At 44.0% G+C, this 19,547-nt stretch overlaps 1 protein-coding gene across 1 annotated transcript in view; it reads left to right on the top strand.

Moving 5' to 3' along the window:
- The first annotated feature begins 1,491 nt into the window (after positions 1–1,491).
- Positions 1,492–19,547, top strand: part of cicb (capicua transcriptional repressor b) — a 62,379-nt gene continuing 44,323 nt past the window's right edge. The window contains exon 1 of the mRNA XM_042107279.1: positions 1,492–4,443. Coding sequence (XP_041963213.1) covers positions 1,572–4,443 — 2,872 coding nt within the window. The 5' untranslated portion in view covers positions 1,492–1,571. The remainder of the gene's footprint in view (positions 4,444–19,547) is intronic.

The following is a 19,547-nucleotide window of genomic DNA, read 5'->3' on the forward strand; positions in this document are numbered from 1 at the left end:
ATGCTGTTCTGTTGACCTTTAGTTTTGTTGCTACTGTGCATGGAGGACAGGCCAATTTTGAGTTCTGGTAGAGAAAAATTCAGCACATTTTAATCGTATCGCATAATGCCGATAACCGGGACCATTTAGTTTACTATAATTAATCACTATAATCATGAAAGCTCAGACCAAACCTACGCCCTTGCATTGTGAATTACTTTGAGAGCAATCAGAATCCACAGAATTTGAGCAATGAGATTAATGAAGATGAGAAGACACTTTTTTTAATCAGTGTGGACACTCATCAGTCATCGTTATAGTGTGGACACTTATATCGTTATGGTAATGACTGTTTTCATGGTCATCATACTCATATTGTTATAGTAATGACTGTTTTCATGGTCACCGTTACTGGTGTGGACACTCATATAATTATAGTAACCGCTGTTTTGATAGTCATCGTTACTGGTGTGGGTGGGTCCTGTGTACCGCTGCCACAACGTGAAATGTTCGTTCCTTACACCTTTACTCAGAATAATAACAAACTCGCCATAAATGTAATCATTCAAGACAACACGCTTTTGTCTGAACACTGAAGACCAATAAATGACCATTGCTCTCTGCTTTTGTATCTCTCTTTTTCTCCCTCCTTTTCCCTCCCACCATTTTTCTTTTGCATCGTTCTTTTTCTCTCTCCCTCTCCCTCCCTCCATCTTTCTCTCTCCCTCTGTCAGGACAGAGGTGGTTGGAGGTGTCGTGAGTGATTAAGACCACACTAAGGCCAGCGAGGGGACAGCAGATGGGAGTGTGAGGAGGACGAGAGAGCAACGAGACTGGCCTGCCCCACAAGCTCTAAACGAGGGATATAGAAAAAGTGAGGAATGAGGGCCCAGAGGCGCTCCAGGGGTCGAGGGGGCAGGAGGCAGGGCCACAGAGACACCTCTCAGCCCGATAGAAAAAACAAACTCAGGGAGACGGACACCCCTCCACAGGCAACAACCTCTGCCTCCACACACAGGAAGCCAGGAATGCGGCCCCGCCCCACAGAGTCCATCAGGAGCAGGACGGAGACAAATGGGGAGGGGCTCAAAAAGGCGATGGTGGGAAAAGCAGAAAAGATGGAAGTAGTATGGGAGGGAGGGAACCTAGTGGGAGAGAGAGGGAACCTAGAAGAAGAGCGAGGGAACCTAGAAGAAAAGAGAGGAAACGTAGTGGGAGAGAGAGGGAACCTAGCGGGAGAGAGAGGGAACGTAGTGGGGGAGGAAGGAAACCTAGCAGGAGAGAGAGGAAACGTAGAGGGGGAGGGAGGGAACCTAGCAGGAGAGAGAGGGAACCTAGCGGGAGAGAGAGGGAACCTAGCGGGGGAGGGAGGGAACCTAGCGGGGGAGGGAGGGAACCTAGCGGGAGAGAGAGGGAACCTAGCGGGAGAGAGAGGAAACGTAGCGGGGGAGGGAGGGAACCTAGCGGGAGAGAGAGGGAACCTAGCGGGAGAGAGAGGGAACGTAGTGGGGGAGAGCGGGAACCTAGCGGGAGAAAGAGGGAACGTAGTGGGGGAGGGATCAGCTGTAGCCCAGCATTGCAGCAGGAACAACATGTCAATCACTACTGGTAACCATAGCTCAGTTGCCCTGATCAGCACAAACAACAACGTAAACAGCAGCTTCAAACACAACTCTGGAAGCAACAACAGTATGAACAACAGCTTCAGATGCAACCCTGAAACCAACAACAACTTCAAAATTGAGAGTGGAGCTGTCAACCCCTCAGTCCATCATAGCATGCTCAAAAGTACATCAACTAATCATAATGGAACAAATCACACAACAGCCAATCACAGTGGAGCTAGCATCACTTCAGCCAATCACAGCTCTAGGAGCAGTCCTCCCAGTAGGAAGACAGCCACCTTTAAAGCCAGAGTGCCTAAGAAGAAGTTCATGTTTAAGCACTGCACAGCTAACGTCTCCGTCCCTGGCCAGTGCCCTACCTCCAGCCCCATCATTAACACTAACCCAACCCTTAGCACTAAGGCTAGCTTTAGCCCAAATCCTAACCCTAATGTCAACATTACAGCTAAACCTACCTGTAACGGTAAGGCTAGCCCTACCTCTATCCCCAACTTTAACTCAACTAATGCTAAGGCTAGTTCTAGCTGCCACCCCGATCTTATTGGCATCATTAACACTAATCCCATGTGTAATGCTAAGGATAGCCCTAGTTCCAACGCCAAACTGGACACAAACATTGATGCTAATGTTCTCTATAATGCTAATTGTAGCCCTACCTCTAATCCAAATCCCAGTCTTACCACAGCACAACACATTAATGTTAAACTAACCTTTAATATGAAGGCTTCTCCTACCTCTAAGCTTAACCCTACCTCCAGGCACAACCCCAGTGCTAGTGCTACCATCACTTCTACAGCTAGCAGCAGCGCTAATGCTTACTGTACACCACCCGCCAGTGTTAACGATAACATCACTTCTATAGCTAGCAGCAGTGCTAATGCTAACTGTATTCCACACATCGCTGGGTTTGAGGGCACTAGTGGCTGCAGAGAGAGCAGGACTCACACTAAAAAACACTCAAACTCTTACCAAGAAACACAAGCACACACACACATATACTTTGACCAGGAAATGCAAACACACACACACACAACCTCTGCCAGTGCAGACACACACGCTTTGGGTCTGGACGGGCGGAGGGTGCTGAAGGCCTGCAGAGCGTGGGAGGGGGGGAAGGTGCGAGGGTCGGAGCAGGTGCAGCTGAGCAACGACAGCACAACTCTTCAGGTGCACTGCCTGACCCCACCACCAGGGGGAAGCCCTGAGGTCACTCTGGATGCCCCTCTGTCCAGCAGCACAGTAAGGCCCCTGGCGACGCGAGTGTGTGCTCCTCATGGAGAGCGGGAAAGGAGGGATGGCGGGAATGCGCCTGCGCCTGAGGAGGACATGGAGGTGCTACGTCTGAACCTGGGACCTCTGGAGGGCAGAGGTGGGCGCAGGGTTTCCCCTAACCCAGCAGGGGCATCCCTGCACACACACCTCCTTTCCAAACCCCCCGACTACCCTAGTCCACCCCCAGGTGCACCTCTGGGCCCTCCCCCTACCCAGCCACCACCCCAGCGCTCGCCTGCAACGCCCTTCTTTACCCCGTCTTGCACCCCAACACCCAGCTCCTGCACCCCAACACCCAGCTCCGGCACCCCAACCCCCAGCTCCAGGGCATCATCTGTCCCCCCGTCTTGCACTCCGACGCCCCCTTCAGGTCCATCTCCGCGCTCGCGCACGCCTGCATCGGGGACAGCGAGAGCTTTGGAGCAGCAGCGCTACCGTAAGGGTGACGTGGTGGTGACCCCTGCCGGCGTGCGGAAGAAGTTCAACGGAAAGCAGTGGCGGCGGCTGTGCTCCCAGGACCGCTGTCTTCGCGAGTCCCAGCGCCGTGGATACTGCTCCCGCCACCTGTCCCAGCGCACGCGCGAGGTCGAAGGTCGCGCAGGGGTCAGCTCCGGTTCGGGGGCCGCCACACCGTCGGAGAGCAAGGGCGGCAGAGTGAGCAGCGAGCTGGACTGGGAAGAGACGTCATCGTCACGCGACAGCAGCGAGGGGCGCCGGACGCTGCTGCTGCCTCAGGATTGGTCTGCGCGGTTCGACATGGAGGAGTGTGAGGCGGCCAGCATGTTGGTGTCACTCGGCAGCGGGTCCCGGTCAGCCACCCCCTCCTTCTCACCCGTGTCCAATCAGTCGCTCTCGCCTGCGCCCTCACCCCTCTTTGGATTCCGGCCCGCCCACTTCAGCCCCATCACGCCAGCTCCTCCACCCGCACGTCGCCCCCGGCAACCCAGTGCCCCCCCCAGACCCACTGCAGACCATGACCGCCGCCCCTCTGCTAGCCACACCCCCCTCCAGAACCTCAACCTTCCCAGCAGCCCCCACAGGGAGCCTCAATTCACCCCCCACGCCCCGCCCAGCCCCACCCCCTCGCCCCTCTCAGACTCCGCCTCCAGGCAAGGTCCTCCAGCTTCCCATCAGGCCGTACGGGACTCTCCCGTGAGTGTCCGGAACTCTGAGACCCCGTTGGTCAACTTCACAGAGCATCTGCTGTTCTGCCCAGACCCCACCCCTGACTCCTCCCATTCAGATGGTAGCCACACCTTCCCTCAGCAGGGATTGGGCCAGCTGCAGGTGCCTGTGCCAATCAACGCTGCTGATGCAGCCAAAGGGGCGGTTCTTATCCGAAGCCCTGCCCCAACCCTTGTGCTGGTTTCCTCTCCGTCTCTGCCATTCTCCGCCTCTTCAGACTTGACCCCCCAATCAGGCACCACACTTGCTTGCATTTCCGTGACACCAGCCAATCAGGGAGTGCTGCAGCAACCGGTGCCGTGCCACCCCGCCCCCACCGCCCTGCTGCCCCTCCTACTGCCTGCCCCCCGCAAACACCTCGTCATGGGCCGCCCTGGAACAGGTGAGCCCCGCACCTACTTACACAAACACACTCACTAACCAACAAATACAAACACAGGGCTCCAAACCAACTTTTTTACAAGTAGCACTGACATTTTTAGAAGCAGAACATTTTGGGCACACCTGACCTGCAACACAATAACTCACATAATACTGATAAATATTGAAATAAATACAGAAATTGCAATGTGCTAACAACAGTTAGGTCTGGTCAAACTATTTATTAATATCTGATTGGACGAGAGGGAGGCTGTTCCATGAGTGATATCCCAACTTGGACCGTTAAGCACTAGTAATCACTTTTTGCATTGAATTGTCCGATAAAAACGTTCTATTCATTCAAAGCCAGAGAGCAGCGATTTCATAGTAAATATTCAGTATCTTCAGGATTTTGTGGCCCAAAATGTCTGATTTTGTGGGCCTTATGTGAGATTGTTGCGGCCTAAAATGTCTGATTTTGTGGCGGGTTTTCTAAAACATTGCGATGGAAGTTGCAATGTTTTAGGTGTTTTGTAGAAAGTAAGTTGTGAGAGCAAGGGAAATTTAAATAAACATTTTTTCAATTTAATATCACTTATAGAGTGCCAAAACATTACACATGTCTCATGGCGCTTTACAGAGTGTTAAACAATCAGAGAAGGCCCATGAGTAACGGGAGAGGAAAAAATCCCTAGAATTGGAGATACATATAGGAAGAAACCTTGAGCAGATCCACGACTCAAGGGCCTGACCTATCGTCAGTACAGAACAGTAAGGTCTGTATACATGATAAATTAATAAGTTAGTTTTAGGTGTAGAGAATAGAACATGATGTTTAAAGCAACCTGAGGTGTATGTTACAAAGAGGTGGGATGGTTACATATCCAGTATGATAATGCATGAATCCTATTTAGTGTCAGAAAGTTCAAATAGTCCAGTGTAGGAAATTAATCGTCCAGGGGGATTAGGAGTTGTCATAGGGCAAGTAATGGGTCGTTAGGCTGCGCGGGCCAGGAATCCGGGCAGGTTGACAGCAATAGGCGATGATAGGGCAGTCGTAGGGATGGGACTTGAGGTGAGATGAGTGAGATGAGGGCCAAACACAAGGATGGCTGATGACTGGTAATGGTATACCTCACAAGTGAGGTAAGGGGGAAGAGAGAGAGATACGTGTAGAGTGAGTTAGTATTACTACAGTATAAATCAAAAATGGTTAACAATAAGTATATCAATGGTACTAGACTATTATAGTCTTATACCATAGTGGGAATGGGCAAGAGAGGGAGAGTTGAGAGAGAGGGAAGAGGAGAGAGGAGGGGCTGTACGGCATGACACATGAAAAGTCCATGACAGCACGATGCTATAGCAGCATAACTAAGGCATGGTGAAGGGTAGTTGACACCAGCGCAGGTATGGTCAGTGACCACTGTCGCACACATGACTGGGGTGCCAGTGACACGAGGACACGGCAGGGTGGTCCATTCCAAAAACCCTGAGGTGGTTGAAGTTCCACACTGCACCATACCTAACTATGGGTATGTTACCCATATAAAAATAGGGAGGGTAATTGAATGCTAATCGAATTGAGGGAGGGAGATTATTCCAGAGGAGGGGTGCGCGGTAGCAGAAAGCTCTGCCTCCTACTGTAGTTTTTCAGATTCTTGGGATTAGAAGAAGTCCAGTAGTCTGTGATCCTAGCGGTCTAGGTGGGTTGTATGGGACTAGGAGATATTTAATATATTCAGGTGCCCGGCCATTTATGGTTTTGTATGTTAGAGGTAATATTTTGAAGTCAATGCGACTTTTAACAGTGTAAAGATGCTAGGATGGGGGAAATATGTTCATATTTTTTTGGTCCTAGTGAGTGTGCGAGCAGCTGCATTTTGTAGGCTCTTTAGACAGGTATTATTGCAGCCAGCGTATAGAGCATTGCAATAGTCTATCCTTGAGGTGACAAAAGCATGGATTCATTTCTCGGCATCTGGTAAGGATAAGGACTTTCTTATCTTTTAGGTTTTAGGTCTTTTTTAGGTCTTATCTCCTAGGTTTTTAACACTTGTGGATGTGGAAGATAACTATATGTAATGATACACCAACCTCACGATTCAGTTCGTATCACGATTTTTGACCCACGGTTCGATATGAATGTTCAATATTTTTACTTTTTTTTTGGGGGGGGGGGGGGGGGGGTAGACATTTTATTAAAGAAGCACTATGCAGGTCTGGTTATTCCTTGGCTGTTTCTGGGTTTTCGCTGGATTTTGGCTCGCATTTTTCACTACACAGCTCCCCCTGCAGATTCGGTAGCAAGTGACTGCTACGCTAAACCCCCACTAGATAGCGAGCTAGCCATCAAGAAACCAAGCTAAAAACGGTCGAGCAAACACATTGTTCAAGAGACTATCAAACCACATTACAAAGACGAAGTTCACCCAAGAGTAGGCTACTTACAATTTCAACAGCAATAAAGCGAAGTCAGCGTCCGTTTTGCAGTCTTCTTCGAAACTACAATCTGACTACATTTTCGAGGCGCGTTTGGATACTTCCGCTGAGTCACATCCGGATTTACCCGGACCGGGTCCAGAAAGCATATTCGTTTTTTCCGCAGAGAAGCGATAGGGGGAGACGAGGGCACCCACCAAATGACCCAGAAAGTGTTGTAGAACCATCAGAACGACTCTCAACCTGTATAATTAAGGTATTTTTTGCTAAAATTGTTGCATAGTGCTTCTTTAAATAACATTTCAATGGCCTACCTTAGAACACCAGAGGATTACAATATAATATATCTGTATTTTATATCCTGATATAAAAAGAGAGAATACTGAATGTCTATAGCCTAGGGCTACTATTTCTATTACAACTCCTCTTTCAAGGTCCCATGTGTAAGAACTAGTCTTTAGGGATTATATTGCAACCTAATAGAACTACGGTAGTCGTTGCACATCAAAAACATAACACCCAATTCACACCAAAGATCCGCGCCGAGACGAAACCGTTGCAGAAAGACTACGATGGCCCTAGTTCCGGACTCCTAAATAGGTGTGTCAAAACATAAACTTTTCTCTTTTGTCATTGGTTGTGTGTGATGCCAATGAAACACACTTTCAGACATGGAATAAATCATTTAATTTTGCCGAGCTAGTTAGCTAATGTTAGCACAGTAAACTGAAAGTGAATGGGAATGGCTAGTGATGTTCGCTAACTAGGTAGCAGCTAAGGACTTTGGTTAAACTTTGTACATTGTTGCAAACTAACCTGAAATATCATACATTCAGCAACTTTGTGGTACTCTGCTAGTTCTAGCAAAACTATGGTAGGTTAGTTTATCAACTGTCTCTGGGTCTAGAGCCTTTGAACAGGTGGCTGTGCACAAGAGCTTTGCTGAGACAGTGACAGATCACAAAGGTACTTTTTCCTCTTTATTTGTTTAGTTGGAAAATACAATGCCAATGGCGGAATGTTAGGAAGACATGTAGCTTCTTACATCCCTGAATGTAGGGAAATTCATCAGATGAGTCCAAGAAAGTTTTTCTTTGCATGCCAAAGACGGCGCTGTATTTTATAAATGTCCCTAGCCGGTCACCGTTATTTTAAAATGGCGCACGTAGATGGAGCGTTTATAAACACTATGTATATATAAATGCCGATTTCTAAGCCCATAGGTATGCTTCAAATTGGTGGTGGTGGTAATTAAACATGTGTGACCAGGGCCCATAGGAGTCCGAAGTCACGCAAAGGAACCCGACTACGCCATCCAGAGGGAGACTGGGAAATGTACCCTACTCAATTATAACACCTTAGACACAAGTTCTTAAATGGACAGAGAGAGCAGAGACCCAATTCTCAAGTTCATGCAAACTTTTATTGATATTTTTGGAAACAAATCAACTGCTGGAAGGGAAATAGTTGAAATATATGTATTTCAACAAATGAAATATATGTATTTTATTAGACTTGTCAATAAATCGAGTTTACTAAATAGGTAGTTTCCAAACAAGCACAATCACAACAGTTTACAGTCAGATATAAATATGTATGTATCTTGTGTAAAAAGGGGCAAGAAATACTGTACCAGCTGGGAAAGTGGGCCACTGGAGGGAGGGAAAGCGCCCAGAAGAGACACCAATTTACCTGTGCAAAAATAGTCACACACACGCACACGCTGATAGCCACACTCACAGCAAAGTACCCAACCACCAGTGGGCCCGACCGATCTCCAGCTGTGGCGATATACAGCCACTAAGGGTGATGCAGCTTAATTGTAATCTACGGGGAGACGAACACAGTTGGTCACAAACAAAACAATAAAATGATAAGACGGCAAGACACAAATCCCCCCCCCAAAGCATACAGACATGCAGGCGTAACAAGACAGATCACCCACAATCAACAAGCCTGGACAGCAAACAGAGCAGCATTAGCATTACATTCGAGTAGAGCAACAGATACGCAATGCAACCCATGACAGTACATGTTGGTATTACCTTGCATGCACGCTAAACTGAGTGCCCATTCGACCAGTCGTAGTTGCAGAACCCACCTGTTAACCATTCCCAGAATATAATATTAAAACTAGCACACACAATGAATCATAGTCAAAATTCGGAGTAAAACGCAGCTTATCAGCAGACCGAAGGGCTTAGAACAAGGGAGGAATGTGGCTGAGTGTTCGCTGGGAGCTCACCATCAACAACTGCAATCTAATGAATGAATGCATAAATGTGAATTAAGGGTCATTAATATGAGCGTCCGCTGGACACCAAAATAAACCCTATCTTACCTTCCTTGCAGCGATCGGGGGGATTATATTCCAAAAGGGCCGAGCAACACACCAACATCCAAACGGTGCTACTTATAGCGATTTAAGGCCTAGGCTAAATGAGGATGAGTGATCTACACCGGTGTGATGTGAATTATGGGGCCGGCCTGAAAACATTCCCCACTGTCCCTTTAATTCAGCTGTCTGGTTGAAGCCTGGAAATATTGTAAACAAAGTAGCATAGTTGGCTAGCTTATCATAGTCGACTGATTGGACTGTTCAGTTTCCCCATGTGTGTTTAGTTTCAAGGTAATACTGTTCTCCTTGGGACAGGCCCTTTTGGGAAACATTGGTATTGAGATGATCAGTCAACTTGAATGCAAGAGTTTTAAACAAATATGTGCAGCATGCTAATGATGCTAAGCAGATAGTAGTTTGCAGATAGTAGCAGATAGTAATTTATCTAGTCGTCTTCTATGCGTCCTTGCTTTCACGATTGTGAATGTTTTATTTAGATTGTGTTGGCCTAGTCATGCTCCATTGAGCGAGAGAGGGAGAGGGAGGGAGAGCGAGAGAGAGCGGGGCAAGGGGAGAGGGTTTATTTCTATACTGATTGGTAAAGTTGAATCATAAAGTTGAAATTATGATTTATTTATGTTTTGGACAATGTAGGCTACCGGTAAGTAAAACGGGAGATGCGTGTTGCTTATGCGGCCGCGTAAGCTGCAAAGCATTGCCTAAAACACTAGAAAGGGTGTGCCGCGGTTCTGTGATGAGGATAGGACATCCCTCATCTTTTTAGGACCTAAAACCATGACTTGTGTTTTATCTGAGTTCAAAAGCAGGAACTTGTTCGGCATCCATGTCTTTATATCTCTTGTATGTATCAAGTTTGGCTAACAGGGTTAATTCATCAGGTTTTGTGGAGAGGTATAGTGTGTCGTCTGCGTAAGAATGGAAATTAATGCCATGTTTCCTAGTTTCAGAGCCTAGGGGAAGCATATAAAGAGAAAATAGCAGGGGCCCCAGTACTGAGCCTTGAGGCACTCCATATTTTACCATAGTCTTGGTAGATGGTTTATTATGGACCTGTACAAATTGTCGACGGTTAGAAAGGTATGATCTAAACCAAGCGAGTGCTGAGTCTTTGATCATATTTTCAAGCCTATGAAGTAGTATGTCATGGTCTATGGTGTCAAAGGGAGCGCTGACGTCCAGGAGGACCAGTATTGATACATTATCAGCAGCAATGAGAAGGTCATTAAAAACTTTAACTAAGGCTGATTCAGTACTGTGGTGAGCTCTGAAGCCAGACTGATATAATTTCTGGATTTTGTTCATATGTAAGAAGGCAGTAATTTGTTTGGACACTATTTTTTCTATTATTTTTGACATGAAAGGGAGATTAGATATCTAGGCCTATAGTTGGCCAGGTTGTTAGGGTCAAGGCTAGGTTTCTTGAGGGATGGCTTAATAACAGATGTCTTAAACGACTGCAGTACATGCCCTGATAGCATTGAATTATTTACAATCTGGAGCAAAGTATTATTATTCAGGATAGACTCAGGGCTCTACAGTGCGCCCATTTCACTCGCACATTTGAGTAAAAATGATGGCGTGCGAGTGCAAAAAAATATTTAGGCGCACTGGTGCGAATGACTTCTAACCATGTCAGTGTTTGTCTACAAAATACACTGCAACATCGAGAACCATTACTGGTGCGAACCATAGAATCATGTCGCGAATGCAGCATAAAAACTACACCTCCCATCAACGTTAGCAGTTTCGCGTTGTGACTCGCTAGTCGTTTCTACCAAATCCAAGAGCGCACAGAAAAAGCGGAAAGATTGAAGAAATTAGTGCTTCTATCCACCGAATTCATCGGATATAGGAGGGACAGGATGAGATTCTGAGAATGCAGTGAGAGAAGGAAAGGTAACCTAACATGCCTTTTAGCCCAGTTGACGTATTGGCTGCAATATGCAAAATATAGCTGTAGCGAACAGGCACTGGCCACAGGCCTCCTGTAATACTCCCATTTTTTTCAAAGGTAGAATGTACTGACAACTCCAGGCTTCCACGCATGCTTGTTTGTTTACACCGAATACAAGCTGAAGTGCAAAACGAAAGTAGGCCTAACGTTTGCCTACTGCCCCATCAATGCAGATATTTCAAATAAAAAATAAAAGGATAAAAAAAATATACATCCTTGATAGCCTATGTTGGGTTTTGTGGAAGAGAAAATGGGCTGTTTTAGTAGTAGTATTAGGCAGTATGCAGTCAGATAGGTCACCATGGGCATATTTGGATTAGCTACAGATGGATTTACAAATAAATAAATTAGCCTACATTTGGCAGGATACTTGATAGGCTAAATGCAAATATGGCAATGTATTATATTACTTTACATTAACAAAATGTAGGAAATTAGAACAGACTGAAAATAAAGTAGGCACTAATCTTTAAAATCCTGTTTCCTGTAGCCTAAATGTTGTCAGTCATTCTTAATATTCGCAATTGGTGCACTGGCATGTTTAACTGTTAGCTGGAGTGTAATGTTAAGATTATGTGTAAGTTAAGTACAGAACTGACTGTGCGCCCAAATTTTTGTCTGTGCTCCTACATTTTTTAACTTGGGCGCACAAGTGCTCCTGGAAATTTTTTTTAGTGTAGAGCCCTGAGACTAGTTAGATTTTGATGAGGAAGTTGTGGAGGTGAGGTCTAAAATATCGATAGGTGTAAATGAATTAAATGTTGTTCGAGGTCTCATCTGTGATTCTATTATGTTTTAGCTATCGTTTAGCAATGGAGTATGTGTATTTGGTGAAACTGATTGGTTTTTGATCTTATCTCTAATTGTTTCAATTTTGTCATTAAAAAGTTAGGCGTATAAGGATAGATTGGGTTACTTTGTTATGGCTCTTCGTCAGGCGGGAGATCGTGTTAAAGAGAAATTTTGTATTGTTTTTATTTTCTTCAATCAGCGAGGAATAGTAGGCTGACTTCGCCTCTTTGAGTGCTTTTTGTGATAAGGCCTCCATGCTTGGCGAAAGACCATTTTTGTTCTAGTTTACGCGGTATACCATGGAGCACGTCTTACTTGTTTTCTTATTTTTTTTTTGAGTGGCGCTACAGAGTCTAGGGTTGAGCGTAATGAGTTCATCACATTATCGGTTAACAGATCGACCTCGGCTGGGTTAAGGAGAGGGCCTTCTGATACCTCCTGAGTCAGGAATGTGGATTGTAGCACAATATGTACCATCATACAATATTGTTGTAATTTCTTATGCTTTATGATACGACAAAACTTGATTATGACTCAGATTTACTCTGCAATAGGTCTATCTAGGTTGTGATTTAGGCCTATTTCTGTTAGTTGTGTCTGCAGCCATTTTGGAATGTTAAATATGAGTCTGTTTTGGACTTTTCCCATTTTTATGTTTTAATTAAGTGTGCTTGCAAAGCAACACACTTATTGTTCTTCTTAAGTTTTATTTTCCCCGTCTCCCTAATTTTTTGTCAGCTCTAGCGCCTAGGCCCTTTGAGACAGAGACACCATTCCAACTTTAAAACGTCCGGTGAGTCCTGGTGTAAGTTGGTCGCGAAGATGACGTCAGGTGGGCGTGTCGCTCGTCCGCCATATTGGATTGAACAGAAAGCGAAACTAAATTTTCACAGGTCACAAATTTGGTCCGAACGCCACGAAACTTGACTTACATCATCCTTGGACCAAGCCTCACAAAAGTTACCAGAAGGATTTTTGATTTTCGAAAGCGTTTGCCCGTCACAGCCAAACGAAATCGGCGGCGAAGCTCCGAAACAGGAAGTTGTCCATATCTCAGGAACACTGTCACATATTGATACCAAATTTTGTATTTGAACTCGGGACTCCAATGTGAGGGTGCATAAGCTAAAAAAAAAGAGAAAACATTCCAAAAGTTTCCATCATTTGGCAAACCACCCACCCGTATTTGGTAACTATCACCTTCCACATTTGCAGTTGTACTGGTACATCTATCACAATGCCTTGCAAGTATGCACAATGTCTCTGGGCAGCCACAATGTCTCCGGGCAACCTTGCCCAATCATGAAATCCTTGCTATGCCATGGGATAGTATGGACTTACGAACTGAAATGGAAAGGATAACATTAGCTATTTTTTGCCGACGTAGTGCAGTTATTTTCACATTGACGGTGTTCAAATTAAATTTTTCATTATTGTTAAATATCATGATGGGAGAGTATTATTAAAAATGTTACACGTATGCAAATGCATATGTTTACGGGCATTTAGGTTTTACTGTGTTGTTTTGTTGTAAAGACATGCAAGGCATTCTGGGCCATGTAATGAATAGTGGTCGGCAGCACTCCATAGGCTACGTATTAATATGAATAGGTGTTTCTGTAAACCTAGGGACAATAAACAGCTATCTCTGTTACAAAAACGAGCTGGTAATCGCTCATTGAAGAGGAAACTATGATAAAAAGATTGTTTTCCTAAAAGCATGGTGTTGACAAAAGAATAAGCAGAAAAATGCCACATTTATCTTAAATAGCCTACATCTGAATGCTAGGTGGCAACGTTGTATTACATTTCACTAAATGCGGTGGAATTAGTGTGAGCTTCACAAGGAAGGAAGGTGCAAATATTATGTAATGTATCATGGGAAATTATTGGAAATGTTATTTCTTGTTTATTCTAATTGCAAACCACACACATCCATTCGTAATCACACGTACACATTTAATACTGGAAGACTCTCATTTTGTTTATTTGATGTTGCCTAGCAACGGGAACAGACTTCAGAGCAAAGATTCTAGAACAGAGCTTCAGAGAGACACGTTTTGAGTTTGTGGCTAAGAACCTAAAATATCGGTTTCCATGTGTATGTGCTGGATGGTGTGCGTCCTTTATGAAAGTAAGTGTTTTATAGAGTTACAGACATAATGAGTCATGTTGTAGTGGTCTACATAAATGTGCCCCTTCTGTTATTAGAATGCTAAGCGGAGATTTAACATCATTCATTTCTTGTGTAGCTAGAAGCTAGCTAGCTATGTCATAGGGAGGAGATGTTGCTGTAACGTTATGGGATTTATGTTGCTTAGCATGATGCCATGGTCATTTGATATGAGGTGCTTGTACTCGTAACTTCGTCACTCGTAACTTTAGGACTCCTATTTTTTTTTTTTTTAAGAGTAATTCAGGAAGCATTTTAGCCCTAAAAGTAGCGCCTGAGTCTGTGACAGCTTAAGTGAGGACTCCTAATAAGACCGATTCACAAACAATGTTTTGTGGTGGCATTTCACTTCGCGATGTTTTGAAATGCGTCTGCAGGAACAATCACAAGGGAACAATTTTGCATTCTAGGCATAACTAAGGGAGGCAGTAACACCACCAACAACAACCAAAACTAGCCTACTCATTGTTTCCATGTACATTACATGTAACGTTTCATTGTGAATCAAATTAAAAGATTCTCCTCTTTGCAAACGTTGGCATAGGCATATGGTGACAGATTAATTTAATAATGTTGCTGCGTGAATCACGGTAAGCGCGAATGAAGTGGCCACTTCTTAATAGGACTCACTGTATGGAAGTAGGCGAAAATAGATATGTTTCAAATAAGATAAGGTTAGGATATGCCCGCTTGACAACGGCAGAGATAACTGGCCTTTGGCCATAGCAACCATCCATTTAGAACAGTGTTTCTCAAAGTGTGGTCCGCAAGCTATAAATAAGTTGTTTGCAATATTGAACCAACTTGTATGTAAATCCAAACAGTTCTGCAACACTGTCTATGTAACCTATGCCAGTTTAAATCATATGAATCCTCTAACACAATAAGCAAGGTGCCAAGACAATAAGCAAGGTTGTTCAGTGAGTATGCCTATTGTGTAATATACTGTTGAAGTAGGTCTACTGTTTTTTTTAGCTACACCTATTACAGTAGGTGGTCCGTGAGGTTTCTATTTATTGGTGAAGTGGTCCTTGGTCTGAAAAAGTTTGAGAAACACTGATTTAGAACGACTGGCATTCATAGCAACCAAGGATCTTAGCTGTGATTCATGTAGCTACAGTATGCATGCAATGTGATGCAAAGTATAGAAAGGTGATGAAATATACAGACAGGTCAAGAAATATAGTGCAATGTAGACAGTAGTATACAGTTGATTTACAGAAGGTGGTTTAGAGTAATATGAATTAAATATAAATATGTGCAGTGTATTAGCAGTTATCTCATACAATAAGTAGAATAATGTATGTAGATGTAGCAGTAACATTATAATAGTAGAAATAATAATATAGATATATGCAGTGTATTAACAGAATAATAAAACAGAATAAATATGGATATTCAATATGACAAATATATAACAGATATGTACATAACATACAGCTATGTGCAGTGTGGAAACAGTGTCATTGTAGTGCAGAAACAACATTATAAGAGTAGTAAGAATAAGTCTATGTGCAGGATGAATAGTATGAAGATCAGTAGAATAACTATGTATAAATGTAATTACAGTAGGCCTATGTACATTTGTAAATAAATAGAAAACTATGGGTGAGAGGGATACATTAATTTTATTTAATCGTAAAAGTAAATTGCATTCAATTAAATTGCAATTAAAAATCTTTCCAGTAGGCTTTAATGTCACGCAAAAAGTACAACCAAAGCTGAGCTTGATCAACTAGAACGTCTAAAGAACCAGAACTTGAGTGTAGTTTTTTTGCTGGGTCCCAGGCCATGTTGGTCTGAGGGGAAATGAGAAAGCGGACAGTGCTGCTAAGCAAGCCCTCAATGAAGAATTCACAGAATGTCAAATCCCTGCCCCAGACCTTAAACCTATACTGAACTCTTACATCACACACAAGTGGCAATCTGAATGGGATTAATGTACCAACAAGCAAGGAATGTGAATTTTGGCACATTTTCATGACCCAATGGGTCGTTATGGGCCACACAAAATACGGTGTTGCTAAAATTACTCCTATTGTGGCTATTAGAGACATGCGTTCATGAGTGAAATACATTCACACACACAAAAAAAACATCACTAATGTTGTGGACATTCCTTTATTCTGAGATACATCAATAGGCTCTCAAAACAATCCCAAACAGACATAAGGTCTTTATAGAGCAAATCCATATAGATTATTTGTCAAATAAACCAGTAAAACAGAATTAGGGGATGGAATATATAACATTCACACTCATAGCTCATATTTTTAAAATAAATCAGTGAAAAAGTATCCTGACAAACAAGCAGCATTTTAATGCCTTGGTCATATTTCATAATTTCAATTCTTCTCTAGAATACCTGATAGCCCAGTTTGAGAGGTGCAAGACGCGTGACATTATTTATTTTTGCAGCCAATCACTGCTGTTGTTTTATTTTATTGATTTGATCTTAGTCATAGAAGCTAAATTCGAAGGCAGGCCACAGGTAAAATCCAACGAACCGCATTCACCCCGCAAGCCAATAGTTGAATAGCCCTCTCCTAGAGCTTTAGAGGTATTGCCACTGCTCCAACACTGAAAGGCACTGTTAGAATGCCTGGATCAAGCCAGGTTCAGCATAGCGTATGCCACTGTCTGCTCACATTGGTGACCGGACCAGGGCAAGCACACTTTCGCAGTTCCCGCCGGAAATGCAGTCTAGTTTACACTTTAACACAAGAAAAAACAAGGTTGTGTTCCATAATGTGGTCTTCAGCAATTCTTTACCATAGTATTGCCATCATCTCAGAGTAGATAAATAGACCAAAATAAAATATTAAGTAATAAGTAGTGTGATACTTGGTGCCACAGTGACACTATCTTGTCCCAAAAAGTATTGCTACACCACAATACTCAATCTGTTGTCCTATGGTGAGTCATTTTCCCCCGTTGCACCAACACTGGATTTAAATGTTCCTCCACCTGCCAAAATCCACTTTAACCACTGTGTGTGTGTGTGTGTGTGTGTGTGTGTGTGTGTGTGTGTGTGTGTTTCTCTCCTTCTCCCTCTAAGCCACAGGCTCTTGGTGCCCCCCGGTGGTTTAACATAGACACTGCAATGAACACACACCACCACTTTCAGAAACTTTTTCATGTGTGTCTGTGTGTGTGTATGTGTGTGTGTGTGTTTGTAGAAGGGATGGAAATATACACACCACCACTTTCAGAGCCTTCATCATGCCTGTGTGTGTCTGTGTGTCTGTGTCTGTGTGTATGTGTGTTTGTAGAAGGGATGGAAATATACACACCACCACTTTCAGAGCCTTCTTCATGCCTGTGTGTGTGTTTGTGTTTGTGTGTGTCTGTGTGTATGTGTGTGTTTGTAGAAGGGATGGAAATATACACACCACCACTTTCAGAAGCTTCTGGACAATGTTCTTCTGATGAAGGTAGCACATTGCTGTGTGTACATTTACCTTAGTGTGTGTGTGTGTGTACTCCATGTAGATTTACATTTGTGTGTGTGTGTGTGTGTGTGTGTGTGTGTGTGTGTGTGTGTGTACAAGGATTAAAGTTCTCCGTCATACGACGGATTTCCGTCAATTTGATTTTAGAAATGCCATATTTGAGATTGATGCAGATCTGATGAGGGAAAAAAATAGGAGGGGGGGGGAACTATCACCTTTTCTTTTCCTTTTTTAAGGCAACTACAAATATTAGGTCCGATGAATTAATGTGTGTGATGGTAAATGTTTAAAGACCTAATAGTGTTCTTGATAACTTTCTGTGTCTCAATCAGTGACCGCTCAAGAAGATATGTCAGCCATGAGTTTCGCTTTGTTTATGTTGTAGCTACACGCTTGTCTCATTGGCCTGGGGCGTTTGCTTAAAAAAAAACGTCTGGAGGACTAACAGTCTAAAAGTTGGATTATAGTGACACAATCGAGACAGCTGATGAGGTTGGCCAATCGGTTTAACATTTTTGGATATGATATTGTGAGCTCTATGTGCGAATTCGGAGAAGAAGCGTAGGCTGTGTCCTTTCCGTGCATCAATGTAGACAATTTCTTACTATCGCGAACTCTTGTCAGGGGAGGTCATTCATTTTGGGTGTCACCTATGACTTGAACAGATAGCCTGCTATGCCACCCGATGTACTATTATTGTTACAGTTTTAATCAATGCAACTAACATTATGTGTAAAGCGACGAAATGTAGCCTATGGTGTGTTTGTGTGTGTGTGTGTGTGTGTGTGTGTGTGTGTGTACGGGGGGTAGCTAGGGTGTGTGTGTGTGTGTATGTGTACGGGGGGTAGCTAGGGTGTGTGTGTGTGTGTGTGTGTACGGGGGGTAGCTAGTGTGTGTGTGTGTGTGTGTGTGTGTGTGTGTGTACAGGGGGTAGCTAGGGTGTGTGTGTGTACGGGGGGTAGCTAGGGTGTGTGTGTCTGTGTACACGGAGTAGCTAGGGTGGTAAAGGAGCAGGATACGCTAGAATGGCATAAAGATCTGTGCCAGTGTGCCGGTTACCATGGTAACACTGAGGGGTACGAGTTGCAGCTTTAATTGGTTAACAGAAATTGTGGGAGGAGCCCAGGGAAAAAGATAAGAAATTAAATTGATGAGAAAGAGAGAGAGAGGAAGAGAAAGAGAGGGAGAGGTAGAGAGGGGGGGTAGAGAGAGGGGGGGTAGAAAAAAGAGTGAGAGTGAGAAAATGCTCTTTCAAGAGGACTTTGAGCGAAAGGAGTGAAAGGGAGTGATTGAGCTGATGAGAAACATGCACACACACTCAACACACACTCAACACACACACACACATACACACTCTCACACACTCTCACACACACAACAGATGCATGGACCCACACACACACACACACAAACTCATATGCACATAAATCCTGGAGAACTGGAGAGAGAATAGTAGTGAACTCTAAAGGAGCTTTATATAGAGAGGAGAAAGAGTGGCAGAAAGACACAGAGAGAGAGAGAGAGAAAGAAAGAGAAAGAGGGGGGGGGGCACCCACACACCCCAGAGAGGCATAAAAAGAAAATAAAAGCAGCTTTACTCCCCCTCTCTACGGCACAGAACGCTAAACAGCTACCCACACACACACACATATCCATACAGATACTATGACTAAAAAAACAGAATTATTTTAATATTTTGACCTACTGAACGTTCATATTGTATGTGTGTGTGTGTGTGTGTGTGTGTGTGTGCGTGCATGTGTGTACTGTGTGCTTGTTCTGTTTGGTTCTTGGGGTCCCACACACCCACACACACACACACACACACACACACACACACACACACACACACACACATGCGATGTGCATGCACAGTGCAAACACACACATGCAATGTGCATGCACAGAGCAAATACACACACACTCTGTAACCATGTTGTTAGTCGCTTTGGTT

This window comes from Alosa sapidissima, chromosome 10, assembly GCF_018492685.1.
Source record: "Alosa sapidissima isolate fAloSap1 chromosome 10, fAloSap1.pri, whole genome shotgun sequence".
Taxonomy (NCBI): Eukaryota; Metazoa; Chordata; class Actinopteri; order Clupeiformes; family Clupeidae; genus Alosa; species Alosa sapidissima.